This window comes from Passer domesticus, chromosome 4 (assembly GCF_036417665.1).
Source record: "Passer domesticus isolate bPasDom1 chromosome 4, bPasDom1.hap1, whole genome shotgun sequence".
In the NCBI taxonomy this organism is placed as follows: domain Eukaryota; kingdom Metazoa; phylum Chordata; class Aves; order Passeriformes; family Passeridae; genus Passer; species Passer domesticus.
The window spans coordinates 1751452-1766076 of NC_087477.1; the positions used below are offsets into that span (position 1 = coordinate 1751452).

At 54.1% G+C, this 14625-nt stretch overlaps 1 protein-coding gene across 1 annotated transcript; it reads right to left on the minus strand.

Annotated features, from left to right (window-relative positions):
• Positions 1–5622: 5622 nt before the first annotated feature.
• Positions 5623–14156, minus strand: LOC135298371 (uncharacterized). The gene is made up of 19 exons (XM_064415935.1): positions 14086–14156; positions 13656–13727; positions 13234–13290; positions 12961–13032; positions 12772–12873; positions 12504–12611; positions 11770–11841; positions 11610–11681; positions 11422–11523; positions 10876–10992; positions 10485–10556; positions 10325–10396; positions 10136–10237; positions 9570–9677; positions 8319–8375; positions 8046–8117; positions 7860–7958; positions 7313–7426; positions 5623–5990 (listed from the first exon to the last, which is right to left on the minus strand). Exons 2-19 carry the CDS (start codon positions 13711–13713, stop codon positions 5932–5934), a joined length of 1515 nt encoding a protein of 504 aa, XP_064272005.1. The 5' UTR covers positions 13714–13727; positions 14086–14156; the 3' UTR covers positions 5623–5931.
• Between the last annotated feature and the right edge of the window lie 469 nt (positions 14157–14625).

A 14625-nucleotide genomic window follows, 5' to 3' on the forward strand; every position in this document is an offset into this window, starting at 1 on the left:
GGAGGAGGAGGAGGAGGAGTAGGAGGAATAGTGGAAGCGGTCGACTAGGTGGTGTAGGTGGTGTAGATGGAGCCCCTCCCAAGTCTCTACCCCTTCCCCCCTGCCCTCCCAAGTGAGGGCTAAATAGGTCAGCTAGATCTTGTTCTTGTTCCTCTAGTGCTGTGCGATAAACTTAATCGGTCCTGGTGCATCTCTGTCTTATGCTACAGGTTGAGCAGCCCCATTTCAGTTCTCCCATTTTGCTTCTGTTTTCTCTTTCAAGAGCCAAAACGAGGGGGTCAGAGGGGGCTCTGATGGCACAGTCCCTTTGCTAATCAGGATTATTTTGGAGGGAGAAAAACATATCATAGTAAGAAACCTCCTTCCATTTCCTTCCCTCCATGGAAACAACATTAGCTGTAACAGGGTATTCTATTCCAATGTACCTGTAGGAGGCCACCTTGCCCCATCCTCCAGGTGATATCATGGCCACCAATGGGAGCAATATATAATTAGGCTTTTTAAAATTTTGCCTGCCCCCTTTGCCTGTTATTTCTCTCCACTGTGCTAAGACACAACCTAATGGGTTGGCTTTATGTACTTCCTTACTCTGCCTTGTTGCCATGATGTCTTTTTAGAGCAAGCTTTAGCTTGCTCAGTTCCGAATGTCCAGATGTCAGTCGCAAATCAAAACTCCTTTTTTCTGCTTCTTCAGAGTTATTTTTAAAAAGTAATAATTAATCAAATAATTAATGTACAAAAATATTAATAACCAATTTAACAATCAATAATACTTCAAATAACTAATTGTTATTAACATTAAAATACAAATTAATTTCATAATTAATATATAACACTCCACCATTAACTTTTACTTGTTTGTTGTTTGCTCAGTCCCACACAAAGTTACAAACTCCTAAGGGTACAATCCAAACCACTGGGGAGAATAGAAAAGGAAAAATTCCTTAATTCTTCCTTTTGATATGGCTGTGCCACTCCTTTATCCTTTCCCAATCCTCTTCAAAGATGTCTTCCCATGTCTCAGGGTCTAGGTGACTTTTTCCACAGATTAAATTCACTATTTCACACCTTGCATGTACATCTTGGTTATAGTATCTTGGCAGTTCAGGGGTACATGCATGGCATGCAGGTCTCTGTCCATATGAAACACAATACCACCTCCTCTGACACTTTCTGCACTGAAGGAGAAGCCAAGCTGTGTGCCAGTCTGGCTCCCAGTGAAAAGCTGTCAGTCTGCACACAAAACTGGGAATCACCCCTTCAAGCCCCCAGGTCAAGGCGTTTCTAAGCACTCTTTCAGCTGCGGGGTGTTCCCAGTCAAAGGCTCGATAGCAACGTGTTGAACTGCGGTATATCCCTCCCAAGAACACTCTGTCTCTCCCTCCATCCTCCCGTTCTATGACTCCCCAGCCCCTGACGGATGAAGAGACTGACTCGGTTCAAGCTGAAACCACCTGTGAAGAGCATGTCTCAGAGGCCGAGCTCTCCCAGCCCAGGCTTGAAGTTAGGCAGCAACCATGGGCAAATCACCTCTCGCTTGTGTTGTGAATAAATTGTTATCTATTTTTTTTCAGATTGCAGAGTTAAAACAAGTTGGACCAGTCGCTGTTAAGTTAGCTTCATTGTTAAGAGTTGTTCTTCAATTACCTGTTAATGGTTAGCGTTTAACCCTTGTCCCCTTGAGGCTTGCCAGGGAGGGATGCCGGGACCCTGCAAGTACCAGGAGAATGGGAGTGGCATCAGAGCGAGTATGCAGATGACAAATGCATTGCACCAAATTTTGCAGTGTTCCAGGGAAACCCCTAAAAACAACGAGCCAACATAGAACTATGGGTACGTAGGTGATGTCTAAGGATGGGAGCATAGTCCAATGCCTGCTTGGATCCTTTTTGCTTCTCACCCTCACCTGAAAGAATCTTGACTAGAGAGAGGAACCAAGGTGATGGACCAAAAAGGTGGAATCTCCTAATCTCTCAAGAGGATGGAATCCCCAGCTCTGCCTGCAGACCAGCGGACAAAGCTGCATCACCCTTCTCCTCTGTGCCACTCCTGGGAGCAGCAGCGGCGTGGGCACAACCCATCGATTGCTCTCCACCTGAGCTGATCCTTTTAAATAAAGGCATTAAAGAGGAGAAAGATCTCCTGCCCATTTATTTCAGCTTGTACCAAAAAAAAAAAAAAAAGAAAAAAGCAGCAGCAAACCCCTTAATTCAAAGGCTCTCCTAGTAACAGCTGTCAAGACTGAAGGGCAGTGTTATCACACAGCAAACACTTAACTCTTAGTCCAGGCGGGCTTGCTGGCTGCCTGCAGGTGGTTCCTGCCCCTTACCAACCAGCGGCGCTTGCTTGCAAATGCTGACTTGTACCGTGCTCCTGCTAGCTGTGCTATCAGCTAGCGGTGTTCAAAGCAACCCTACAAACCGCGGCTTATGCCCCGAGTGCCTGCCAGCCGTGCTGTCGGCCCGCTGCGCCGAGAGCAATTTGGCAAGCCCCAGCTCATGGCCCTGCACCGCGCTGGCCCCGCTCGTTGGAGCCGCCCTGCACCACGCATGTGCTGCAGGCCAGGGGCTGCCTGCGCTGGGCATGCGCTGCTTGCTCTCCCAGGTGCTGCCGGCTGGCCGCCGCTGCCCCGGCTTTGCGCCGCCTCTGCCCGCCGCGCCGACCTGCGCCACGCTCATGGCGACCCGGCACCCTTGAAATGTTCTTTGAAAAACCACAGTTACCAGAGAAACTAAACCAAGACCTCACTCCCCGCAGCGTGTTTCACCGTTCACTCACACCCACACACACACACAAGCACACACGTCCGGACGTGATAACCATACACAATCACAGTTCAAACCAACGCTCCGCCAGCTGCTCTGTCAGCTGGGGACCCCCCGCCACCAGCTTCTCCCCGGCAGACGATTGCTTGCAAACTGCTTGTGCAAAACTGCACACAAAGACGTCTCTTATGCGACTTATCGGTAGCCAACCCTATAAAAAGGAAAGGAATACATACCACTTCTGTCCACAGTCGCAATGCGCTGTGGTCTGCTCTCTGCAGTGTACAGCCGAGGCACCAAGTCTCTCCTGGGGAAGAGTCCCGTGGCACACCTGAGAGGATCTGTGCCCAGCCGGACCAGCAGGTGAGCAGAGTTAGTCCCATCTGGGTCGCCAAGTGAAGCGATATGCGGAATAAATGGACCCCACAACCTGATGTAGTTATGAAGTGGGTATGCGTGTCAGGGCCTGGCACAAGCGAGACGGCTCTCGTGAAAACTTGTGCCCCAAGCCCTGGTCCGAGCCACATCTTTGTTCACAAATATGTTCCATATACAAGACATTACATAATCTCTTCATGCATATTCAACCCCTGGCCCCGCCTGTCCTCCCCTCACATGGTGATGAGATCCACGCCCTTCTGGGCACGCGTTGTTTCCTGTGGTGGTCATACTGGGGTCTTTGGTGGACTCTGAGGCTGAAGGCTGTGGTCTTCCTCACGACTGAACTTTTGAACTTTTCTCATTTCTGTGTGCGCTGTGGTCCCCTGGTGCTTATCTGAGTACGTCTGTTGGTTTTGATCAGCTTGGAGACAGAGGAGCTCCTTTGTGTAGGCTTCTTGCATTCCCTGGTCTTCTCCTGGTGTTATGAGTAAAACATTCATCTGTAGCTATGATATTTTATTAAAAACCTGTTCCTGGGATTTTTCCCCTCCTGAGGAGCTGAGGGCCTCAGGAAAGAAATGTAAACAATAACTATCTGCTGCTGTGGAATGCAACAGGTGCATCTTCCATTGGTCCATGTGGATTGTTTTCACTTGATGACCAATCACAGCCACCTGTGTTGAGCCTGTGAGCAGTCACAAGATTTTTGTTATGCATTCTATTCTATTCTTCTTTGTAGCCTTCTGGTCATTTTTTCCTCTCTGTTCTTTTAGTATAGTTTTAATGTAGTATTTTAATAGAATATATAATAAATCAGCCTTCTGAAATGGAGTCAAGCCTCGTGTCTCCACACTTGGTGTGTTCACCCCCACAAATTATCCAATTTTTTTAAGGCTGCAAAGTTAAACAGGTTGGGCCAGTTGTTGAGAGTTGAAGTGTTGACTGTTGTTGATAGCTTCATGTTGCAATCACCTCTTGTTAATAGTTTTTCTTCAATTACCTGTTAATGGTTAGAAATCAAGCGCAATTGTCCCCCTGCTGCTTCCCAGGAGCCTGCAGGTAGCAGGGGGAGGTGACATCAGAGCTAGTATGCAGATGAGAATACATTTCACCAAATTTTGCAATTTTCCAGGAAAAAAAAACCTAAAATCAAGAAGCCAACATGGAATTATGAAACCTAAGTAATGTCTAAAGGTGAGGAACTGAATCCGTAGTATCTGCTAAGATCCTTTTTACTTTTCACCCTAACCTGAAAAGATGTCAGCTAGAAAGAGGACCTGGAATGTTAGACCAAAAAAGCAGAATTCCCACTACTCCCTCGAGGACGGAAGCCCCAGCTCCGCCTGCATACCAGCGGACACAGCTGCATCATCATCCTCCTCCTTCGTGCCACTCCTGGGAGCAGCAGGGGTGTGCGCGACCTGTCATTTCTCCCCAGCCTGAGCTGAATTTTTTAAATAAAGGCATTAAAAAGGAGAAAGATCTCCTGCCCAATTTATTATGCTGGTGTTGTCCTTCATAGCAAGAAGCTTCAGAAATTTGCATTTTCCTATGCCCTTTGTACCTTGGCAGAGGTTTCTTAAGTAAAAGGTTAAAATTCAACACATAATTCTACAATTTAAAATTTAAATGCTTAGTCCATATATTGCTAACTTAATTGAACCCCCCAAAACCTCCATTTCAACAGCAGCCCCTGCCTGGCTTCTGCCTACCCACACCGTGGGCATCCACGGCTCCTCCTGGGCATGGAGCTCAGTCAGTGCTGGGGCTGGGTGGGCTTTGCTGCTGCTGCTGCTGCCACCTGGACACTGGGGTGACCACTTGTCCTAGGTTGCAGTGTAAAGATGTATTCTAATCCCATACTCAAGAGCTGCTGAAACCAGCAGGGGCATTGTTTCTTCCTTATCTCCTGTTAATGGGCCCATCAATGTCTTGCCACATGACTCAGAGATAACTCCCTCCCAGAGCAATTTCTGTTTAATGGCTAATCAAGGACCCACAGCATGAGGCAGAATGATATCAGCCCACTGTGAGATGCTCTGCCCATGGGGGAGGAGCTAAGCATCCCCAGCTGGATATAATCTGGGTTTTGGGACACAACAAGCAGTCTTTCCACTGGATTCCCAGAGGAACCGCCGCCCTTACCCAATGCTTTTCCAGAGGATGAGAGCTACCAGATTGTTTCTACAGGATCACCACTTCCACAAGTCCATTTCATCTGGACTGCTTCCACCACCCTAACTAGCAGGGTGTCAGGCTGTATTCTGACCCTGTCAGTGGTTTTCCTTTTGTATTATTGCAAGTATTTTGGTTTTTTTTTTCTTTTTCCTAATAAATTGTATTTCTGACTTGGAGTCTCTCACTGGTTTTGATTTCAAACCACAACACGGATCCATCTCTTTATTTAAACAGAAGAATAGGCCATTGCCTACCCTGCAAGTGGGGGGGGGGGGGGGGGAGGGTGGGGTGGGGTGTCACCTTCAGTGTTTCTTAGAGGGCAAGGCCAGAGGGCTCAGGGGCAGAGGAAGGGATGTGTTGGTCTCAGGAAGGGCTGGAAGGTGCTGGGCTGGTCCTGGTGTCTCTGGAGGAACTCGGGTTGGCTGGGATGGGACAGATGGAGAGAAAAAAAGGGATGAAGGCAGCTTGGGGAGGCCCATGGGGAGAGCAGATGGCAGTGGGATCTATGGGGCAATAAGAGGCTTCCTCGTAGACGGTTGTTCTGGGGTCCTCTTCACAGAACACTTGAGAGGGCTGTCCAGGCCGTTCCTGCTGCTGGAGGAGCTGCTCACGCTGTCTGGGTGTGAGGTGCAGCCACCATCTTCCAACTGCTGTCCAGAGGTGCTCCTGTGCAGAGAGGAGGTGGCTGAGGCCCCAGCTGCCAGTGGCACACAGGGACCCTCGTGCACAGCAGGGCCCAGAGCTGGCAAGGCTCCCCAGCACGGCTGGAGCTGCTGGCACAGCTGGGCCCAGCTGGACAGCTGCCCCTCAAGGCCCCGGCCAGCAGGGCACGGCTCTGGGCAGGGTCCCTGGCCAGGAGCGGGCCCCAGAGCGCCTCTGCCTTTCAAGGGCAATCTCGGCCCTGCTCTTTCTCCTTCCCACCTCCCTCTGCCTCTGCCCCGTGCCCCTGGGGCTGCTCTTGGCCAGGCAGCCTCAGTGGGAGCCAGCACTGGCTGCAGCCCCAGCGGGGCCCCCAGAACAAGGCCCAGCAATTGAGAGGCCAATGGAAGCACTGGACAGCAGCAGAACCCTCAGCAGAGTTATTTGGACAATCATGGACTGGCCACAACTCCACTGCAGCCTCAATGGGAATGTTCCCTGTCCACGTTAGACTTTCAAAAAAAGCTGTTTGAGGGGGAGAGCACAAAACACTCACTGTTTTCTTTTCCAGGAATACCAGATTCCAATGCAGCACATCATGAAGACAAACTCCAAATAAAGCATGCCTCCCAGTAACCCTAGCCAGCAGCCGGTTCCCTGACAGAAACCCCTTCCGAGGCCATCCTGGGCATTAGGAACAGGTCTTGTGGTGCTGCCTGCATCTGTGGGAGCGATGGGGAGCGTGAGCCCGTGCTGTGCTGCACTGCTGAGCTGGCAGCACGGTGGATACGGGCAGGACGTTCTCTGTTTCCCCCAGAGCTGGGGCCTGCAGGCACCTTGCCAGCCCTGGCACAGGCTGTGCCAGCCAACAAAGCCCAGCAGGCCGGGAGGAGAGCCCGGGGGCAGCGCAGCTGCTTGGGCAGTGGCTGCTGCCAGGGACACGGGCCAAAGCCATCCCTGAGCAGCCACTGCCACCCCTGGCCCTCCCTACCCCGTGACAGCTCCCCCAGCCCCAGGGGACAGGCTCAGGCCCTGTCAGGACCCAGCGCAGCCCCTGCCCAGTCGGGAGCCAGGGCTGGCTCTGGCCCTGGGCTGGCAGCAGGGCTCCCGCTCGGGGCTGCTCCTGTGCCTTGGGCCTCTGGGCACTCAGGGCCAGCTCCGCAGCAGCTGCAGCGCCAGGGACGTTGCTGCACCAGTCCCGTTTCCCCGGGGCTCTGAACCAGCTCCAGAGGCCTGGAAGTCGAGGTGCCTCCAGCTTTGGTTGCTGCTGGACTGGGCAAGGGCAGGCCCTGGGGGAAGAGCTGCTGCCACACAGCCCCGGCCAGGGCTGAGCCCGGCACAGCAATTACCTGCTGTGCCTGTGCCTGTGTCTGTCATTGCCTTCTTTCCTGCAGCTAGGGCTGCCAATGAGCCACTGCTTCTCCCTGGCTGTTCCTCCTTCTGCACAGCCTTTTGGTCCATCACTTGAAAAAGGAAAAAAGGGACAACTGGATCAAATGGAAACATTCCCCATTGGGGAGGTGGCATCTTCATGAGGCAATGCTTGTCAAAGTGACAGGTAAAAGCTCAGGTAATTGGGGTTGGGCCAGTGCACTCCCTTGTGCAAAGAGCTGCACCTCCTGATCTTCTCAGAGACTGGGAAATGGCAGGGGATCTCAGGCCCACAGTACAGTTGGGGCACCCTATCAGCTAATGCCAAATTCCATCCTGCAGAGGCTGGGGAGGTATTGCAGCGAGGCCAGGCTGGGAAACAGCCCTGCAGGGTGTGAAAGCAGCAGCAGGGCAGCGAGGCTGCCACGGGTCCCTTACTGCTGTGCCAGGCACGGCGTGTCCAGATGTGCAGCCAAAGACCCCGGCTGCTGAGTCCCAGGGGAAGCATGAGGGAAATGCACCCACCTTGTCCTCCGGGTGCTTCCTTCTGTGTTTGTCTCAGGAATTCACCTGAGTCATGAGACATTTTAGCTGCAGTATCTTGGGTCTTCCCTTTTGGAGGACCTTAAGAGAAAGTAGTTCCATTTCCCAGGAATGGATCCCACAAAAGCAGGGCTCCGCCTGTGGGGTCAGCAGGGTCACACTACTCACGCCTGCCATGGGAGCTGGGTTGGGGCCAAGCATCCAGCCCTGGAGCTGGAGAAGTCCTCCCTGCAGATACACCTGTAACTCAACAGCCACAGAAGCTTCTGCCATCTCTGCTGATCTGCACGGGCACCACTGAGCCGCAGGAGTGGTGAGGGGATCGTGCAGGGCGAGGGCACACACGTGCATGGTTCTGTGCTGGCACCTGTAGCGATGCCTCCCTGGCCCAGCTTTGGGCTCTGAGCTGGCAGCTCTCCTAGGGGAAAGGCCTTGACCTACCCTCAGCATCTCCCAGAGCCTCAGTCCTGGATGTGGGGCCTTCACCAGCAGGTTCAGCTGCAAAGAAAGGCAGGACAGAAGAGCTCCTGTGGCACTGCAGGAGATCCTCAGGCTGCCCACAAGGCTCAGCCCCGGGGCACAGCCCCGGGCCTGGCCCCTTCCCTCTCTGCACTTCTCTGTGACTGCACAGAGCACACAGAAAGACACACTGGCATTGCACACAGGAGGAAGATTGAAAGCTAAATGCTCCTTCCTCCCACTGACAGTGATCCTGTGGGATCCCTCAAGGCTCCAGAAGGGAGCAGGGCAAGATTCTCAGAAAACTTCAGCCCTTACATAATATTAAGGGAAATGGCTTATGAGTGAGATCTTGTCACATTGACACTGATTATTCTGTCAAGAAAGGCACACGGAGGAATAGCCTCCAGCATCATCCAGGAATTTCAAGCCATTTTCCAGCAGGGCTTCCAAAAAATCCAAGTCATGATTCCAGTCTAGAAGGGAGCGGAGACCAGAACGATATCAGTGGCATTCTGGGATCCCCTTCTGCCACAGGGAACTGGGCACTGCAGGGCGGTTGGGTAAGGCTGTGGGAGCCAGATGTGAATAGACATGACCAAAAGTGCACAGGGGCCTGGGGAGCTCTGGGCTGGCTCCTGATCACTCTCCACACTCTTTCCCTACCTCAGCAACATCCCTGGGAGGGGTGGCTTGAGCAGTGCAGGGCCCTGGGGCTCTCTCCCTCACACAGAGAGGAAATCCTCACAAAAGCCCTGGGGCAAACTGCAGCAGGCAGTGCCACAGCTATCCCTCCCTCCCTCCCTCCCTCCCTCCCTCCCTCCCTCCCTCCCTCCCTCCCTCCCTCCCTCCCTCCCTCCCTCCCTCCCTCCCTCCCTCCCTCCCTCCCTCCCTCCCTCCCTCCCTCCCTCCGTCCTGCCCTCCTTCTGCTGGGACAGCTCCCCCAGATCCCAAGGGCAAACAGCCAGGCCCTCTCAGGCCACACTGGAGCCTTGCTCTCCCCCTCTGTCCTTTCCCCACCGTGGGCACCCCGTGCAGTCGCTGCCAGGTTTCAGGACATGTCTCCCATGGAGGGACCCCAGCAGGACTGCTCAGTACCCGAGTGCCCTGAGCCTGCTCAGGATAATTCCCCTGGGCTGTGCCGCTCTAGTCCAGGCTGTGCCCGCACTGCCAAGCAGCAGAGAGGACAGCTCAATCCTCAGCAGGGCTCAGGCCCAGAGGCACAGCAATTACCTCCCGTGCCTGTGCCTGGCATTGCCTCCCTTCCTGGAGCAGAGGCTGGCATGGAACCACTGCTTCCTCTTGCAAATGCTTCCTTCTGCACAGGCTCTCCTTTTATTTCTGGAGAATGGAAAAGAGACATTTGGATCAGATGGAAACATTCCTGACTGGCAATGGGGAAGGTGACAACTTCAGGAAGCATCCCTTGTGAAATAAATGGATAAGGAACTGAAAACACCCAGGATTTTGGGACAACCCAAGGCTGGTTCCTTCCCCAAACAGCTCCAACATGTGATCTGCCTGGACAGAAGGAATTTGGAGGGGATCTGAGGGTGGGCATGGCCTGTGGTGCAATTGGGGCTGCCTGTCAGCTGATGCCAAATGCCTTCCTGCAGAGGCTGGGCAGAAGCTGCAGCCAGGCCAGGCTGGGAAACAGCCCTGCAGGGCGTGAAAGCAGCAGCGGGGCAGCGAGGCTGCCATGGATCCCTTCCTGCTGTGCCGGGCACGACGTGTCCAGATGTGCAGCCAAAGCCCCCAGCTGCTGAGTCCCAGGGACAGCATGAGGGAAATGCACCCACCTTGTCTTCTCTGCAGACATTCCTTCAGCATTTGCCACATGATTTCTAATGGGTCCTGGAATTTCTTTTCTGCCATGTCTTTGGTCTCTCCTGTTGTAGGACCTTAAGAGAAAGTAGTTCCATTTCTCAGGAATGGATTCCACAAAAGCAGGGCTCAGCCTGTGGGGTCAGCAGGGACACACTACTCACCCCTGCCATGGGAGCTGGGCTTTTCTGTATCATCCAAGGTAGGAGTTGGTGAAGTCGTCCCTGCAGACACGCCTGGAACACAACAGCCACAGAAGCTTCTGTCACCTGGTTCTTGCCAGACAGTCAAACATTATGCCTTGGTGGGACAGTGAGAACATACCTGCAGAATGCCCAGAGGGCTTCACAACTTCAGAGCGCCAGGCTAATGCAGAATCCTTCCCAGCCTCCCAGTCTGGAAGCAAACCAAGATGAGAACTGTTTCCATTGTGTGCCAGGGCTGGCTCTGGCCCTGGGCTGGCGGCAGGGCTCCCGCTCGGGGCTGCTCCTGTGCCTTGGGCCTCTGGGCACTCAGGGCCAGCTCCGCAGCAGCTGCAGCGCCAGGGACGTTGCTGCACCAGTCCCGTTTCCCCGGGGCTCTGAACCAGCTCCAGAGGCCTGGAAGCTGAGGCACCTCCAGCTTTGGCTGCTGCCGGGCCGGGCAAGGGCAGGCCCTGGGGGAAGAGCTGATGCCACACAGCCCCGGCCAGGGCTGAGCCCGGCACAGCAATTACCTGCTGTGCCTGTGCCCGTGTCTGGCTTTGCCTTCCTTCCTGCAGCAGGGGCTGGCACCAAAGATGGAGTGCTTCCTTCAATAAATGCCACCTTCCACTGAAGCACTATGTCCATCTCTTGACAAAGGAAGGGAGACAGCTGCATCAGATGGGGCTCTTCCCTACTTGGGCGGTGGCATCAGAGGTAATATTTGTGAAATTTATGGAGTAGGAAAATGGCCAGGTTACGGTGGCATGATGGCAGCACTTCCACCTCCAAACAGACACCCTTTTCTTAATCTGCAGGGCTGGATATTGTGGGGGATCTCAGGATGTGTTAGAGTTTGGGCTGCCTGTCAGCTGATGCCAAAAAACTTCCTACAGAGGCTGGGCAGAAGCTGCTGCCAGGCCAGGCTGGGAAACATCCCTGCAGGGCATGAAAGCAGCAGCGGGGTAGCGAGGCTGCCATGGATCCCTTCCCACTGCGCCAGGCACGGTGTGTCCAGATGTGCAGCCAAAGCCCCCAGCTGCTGAGATCCAGGGAAAGCATGAGGTAAATGCACCCACCTTGTCTTGTCTGCAGGAGTTCCTTCAGCTCTTGCCTCCTCTGTTTAGATTGTTCCACGGATATCTTATCTGTTGTGTATAGGATCTTCCTTGTCGAAGAACCTTAGAGAAAAATATTTCCATTTCCCAGGAATGGATCCACAAAAGCAAGGCTCAGCCTGTGTGGTCAGCAGGGACACACTACTCACCCCTGTGATGGGAGCTGGGCTTGTGTACAGCATCCAAGGTAGGAGCTGGAGAAGTCCTCCCTGTAGACACATCTGTAACACAACAGCCACAGCAGCTTCTTTCACCTGGTTCCTGCCCGCTTGTCAGCAATTCTTGCTCAGTAGCACACTGAGAACATACCCGCAGGAGGCTCCAAGGGCATCAAAACTTTATTCATCCAAGCTGATGGAGAAGCCTTCCCAGCAACCTCATCTAGAATGGAGCACAGATGAGAACATTTAACAGAGTGTGCTGGGATCCACTTCTGCCACAGGGAACTGGGCACTGCAGGGCGGTTGGGTAAGGCCGTGGGAGCCAGATGTGAATGGACATGGCCAAAGGTGCAAAGGGGCCTGGGGAGCTCTGGGCTGGCTCCTGATTACCCTCCACACTGTTTCCCTGCCCTCAGCAACATCCCTGGGAGGGCTGGCTTGAGCAGTGCAGAGCCCCGAGGCTCTCTCCCTCACACACAGAAGAAATCCTCACAAAAGCCCTGGGGCAAACTGCAGCAGGCAGTGCCACAGCTATCCATCTCTCCCTCCCTTCCTTGTCCCCTCCTGCCCTCCTTCTGATGGGACAGCTCCCCCAGATCCCAAGGGCAAACAGCCAGGCCCTCTCAGGCCACACTGGAGCCTTGCTCTTCCCCTCTGTCCTTTCCCCACCGTGGGCACCCCATGCAGTCACTGCCAGGTTTCAGGACATGTCTCCCATGGAGGGACCCCAGCAGGACTGCTCAGTACCCGAGTGCCCTGAGCCTGCTCAGGATAATTCCCCTGGGCTGTGCCGCTCTAGTCCAGGCTGTGCCTGCACTGCCAAGCAGCAGAGAGGGCAGCTCAAGCCTCAGCAGGGCTCAGGCCCAGAGGCACAGCAATTACCTTCCTTGACTGTGCCTGGCATCACCTCCCTTCCTGGAGCAGAGGCTGGCATGGAGCCACTGCTTCCACCGGGAAATGCTTCCTTCTGCATAGGCTTTCCTTTAATTTCTGGAGAATGGAAAAGAGACAGCTGGATCAGATGGAAACATTCCTCATTTGGAATGGGCCATGGATCCCTTCCCGCTGTGCCGGGAACCATGCGTTCAGATGTGCAGCCAAAGCCCCCAGCTGCTGAGTCCCAGGGGAAGCATGAGGCAAATGCACCCACCTTGTCTTGTCTGCAGGAGTTCCTTCAGCACTTGCCTCGTCTGTTTGGATCGTTCCAGGGATATCTTGTCACTTGTGTCTTGCATCTTCCTGTTTGGAGGAACTTAGAGAAAAATAGTTCAATTTCCCAGGAATGGAACCCACAAAAGCAGGGCTCAACTTGTGGGGTCAGCAGGGACACAATACTCACCCCTGCCATGGGAGCTGGGCTTGTCAGCAATAACCACCAAAGGACGTATGAAAGTCCTCCCTGCAGACACACCTGTAACTCAACAGCCACAGAAGCTTCTGCCATCTCTGCTGATCTGCACGGGCACCACTGAGCCGCAGGAGCGGTGAGGGGATCGTGCAGGGCGAGGGCACACACGTGCATGGTTCTGTGCTGGCACCTGCAGCGCTGCCTCCCTGGCCCAGCTTTGGGCTCTGAGCTGGCAGCTCTCCTAGGGGAAAGGCCTTGACCTACCCTCAGCATCTCCCAGAGCCTCAGTCCTGGATGTGGGGCCTTCACCAGCAGGTTCAGCTGCAAAGAAAAGCAGGACAGAAGAGCTCCTGTGGCACTGCAGGAGATCCTCAGGCTGCCCACAAGGCTCAGCCCCGGGGCACAGCCCTGGGCCCGGCCCCTTCCCTCTCTGCTTCTCTCTGTGAATGCACAGATCACACGGAAGGACACACTGGCATTGCACACGGGAGGAAGACTGAAAGCTAAATGCTCCTTCCTCCCACTGACAGTGATCCCGTGGGATCCCTCAAGGCTCCAGAAGGGAGCAGGGCAAGGTTTCCAGATTCTTTCAACCTTAAGATTATATTAAGGGAACTGGTTTATAAGTGAGCTTTTGTTGAATTGATCCTGATTATTCACTCAGGAAAAGCAGAATGAAAACTTGCCTCCAGCATCCTCCAGGAACTTCAAACCATCATTCATCAGGACTTCCTGGAAACCCATGTCACTATTCCAGTCTAGAAGGGAGCAGAGATCAGAACCATTTCCATGGTGTGCTGGGATCCCCTTCTGCCACAGGGAACTGGGCACTGCAGGGGTGTTGGGTAAGGCTGTGGGAGCCAGATGCAAATGGACATAGCCAAAGCTACACAGGGGCCTGTGGAGCTCTGGACTGGCTCCTGGTCGCTCTCCAACCTCTTTGCAGGCCCTTTGCAATATCTCTGGAGGGGTGGCTGGAGTAGCCCACGGCCCGTGGGGTCTCTCTCCCTCCCACAGAGGAAACCCTCCCTAAAGTCCTGGGCAAAAGCATCCCCAGCGCTTCCCAGGGAGCAGGGAGCGCTGTCCCGGGAAAGGGCAGCCAGGCTGCCGGCTCACCTGCTCGCCGCGCTTGCAGCGGAGCAGCCTGGGCAGCCCTGGCAGGCAGGGCCACGGCCAGGAGCAGCAGGAGTAGGAGGCGCAGATCAAGGGCCATGGTGCCTTGTCCTCCGCCAGTCCCGCAGCTCTTGCTGCCACCGCTGTCCCGACACCGCTGTCCCAACGTCAGCACCGCTGCTGCCACCGCCGCTGCTGCCGCAACAGTTGTGCTCAGGGACTGACTGCTGGTTCCTTGTGCTGCTGTGCAACCACGGGGCTCTGGCACCTCTGGCACCTCTGTGACATCAGGGCCTGCTGAGAGCTCAGCCTGCTGTGACCCCTGAGCCCTGCTGTGACCTCATGGCCTTAGCTGTACCCCCAGAGTGCGCGCCCGTCCGCATGAATGGACTGCCCTGATTGTAAATGTTTTGCTTCATCAAAGGGCCATTGCTCAGCAAAACCTTTATTTTGCCTGCTGACCTTGCTGGTCAGGCTGCATCCCTCAAGATGCTCTTGATTGTTGCAGTTCAAATTTATTGTATTGATTCCAATTTAAGTGAT